Raw genomic sequence first — 213 nt, 5'->3', positions numbered from 1 at the left:
AACACGGAAACGCCCACAGAAACCGCGTTTTGGGCGTGACGGGCACCACTTGGGAAAACATGGGCGACATGCGCTGGGAGCTGGTGGGCTGCCTGGCGCTGGCGTGGGTGATCGTGGGCGCGTGTCTGGCCAAGGGCGTGAAGAGCTCCGGGAAGGTCGTCTACTTCACCGCCCTCTTCCCCTACGTCGTGCTCGTCATCCTCCTGATCAGAG

General features: G+C 63.4%; 1 protein-coding gene across 1 annotated transcript in view; it reads left to right on the top strand.

Annotated features, from left to right (window-relative positions):
- LOC119594640 (sodium- and chloride-dependent glycine transporter 2-like) overlaps window positions 1–213 on the top strand; it is a gene marked incomplete at its 5' end in the record, with an annotated part of 12,016 nt that overhangs the window by 8,526 nt on the left and 3,277 nt on the right. The window contains 1 exon segment of the mRNA XM_037943689.1: window positions 20–211. Coding sequence (XP_037799617.1) covers window positions 20–211 — 192 coding nt within the window.

Source organism: Penaeus monodon, chromosome 34 (assembly GCF_015228065.2).
Source record: "Penaeus monodon isolate SGIC_2016 chromosome 34, NSTDA_Pmon_1, whole genome shotgun sequence".
Lineage (NCBI taxonomy): Eukaryota > Metazoa > Arthropoda > Malacostraca > Decapoda > Penaeidae > Penaeus > Penaeus monodon.
Note: the sequence above shows the minus strand (reverse complement) of the source record. Positions and strands in the feature narration are given on the sequence as shown.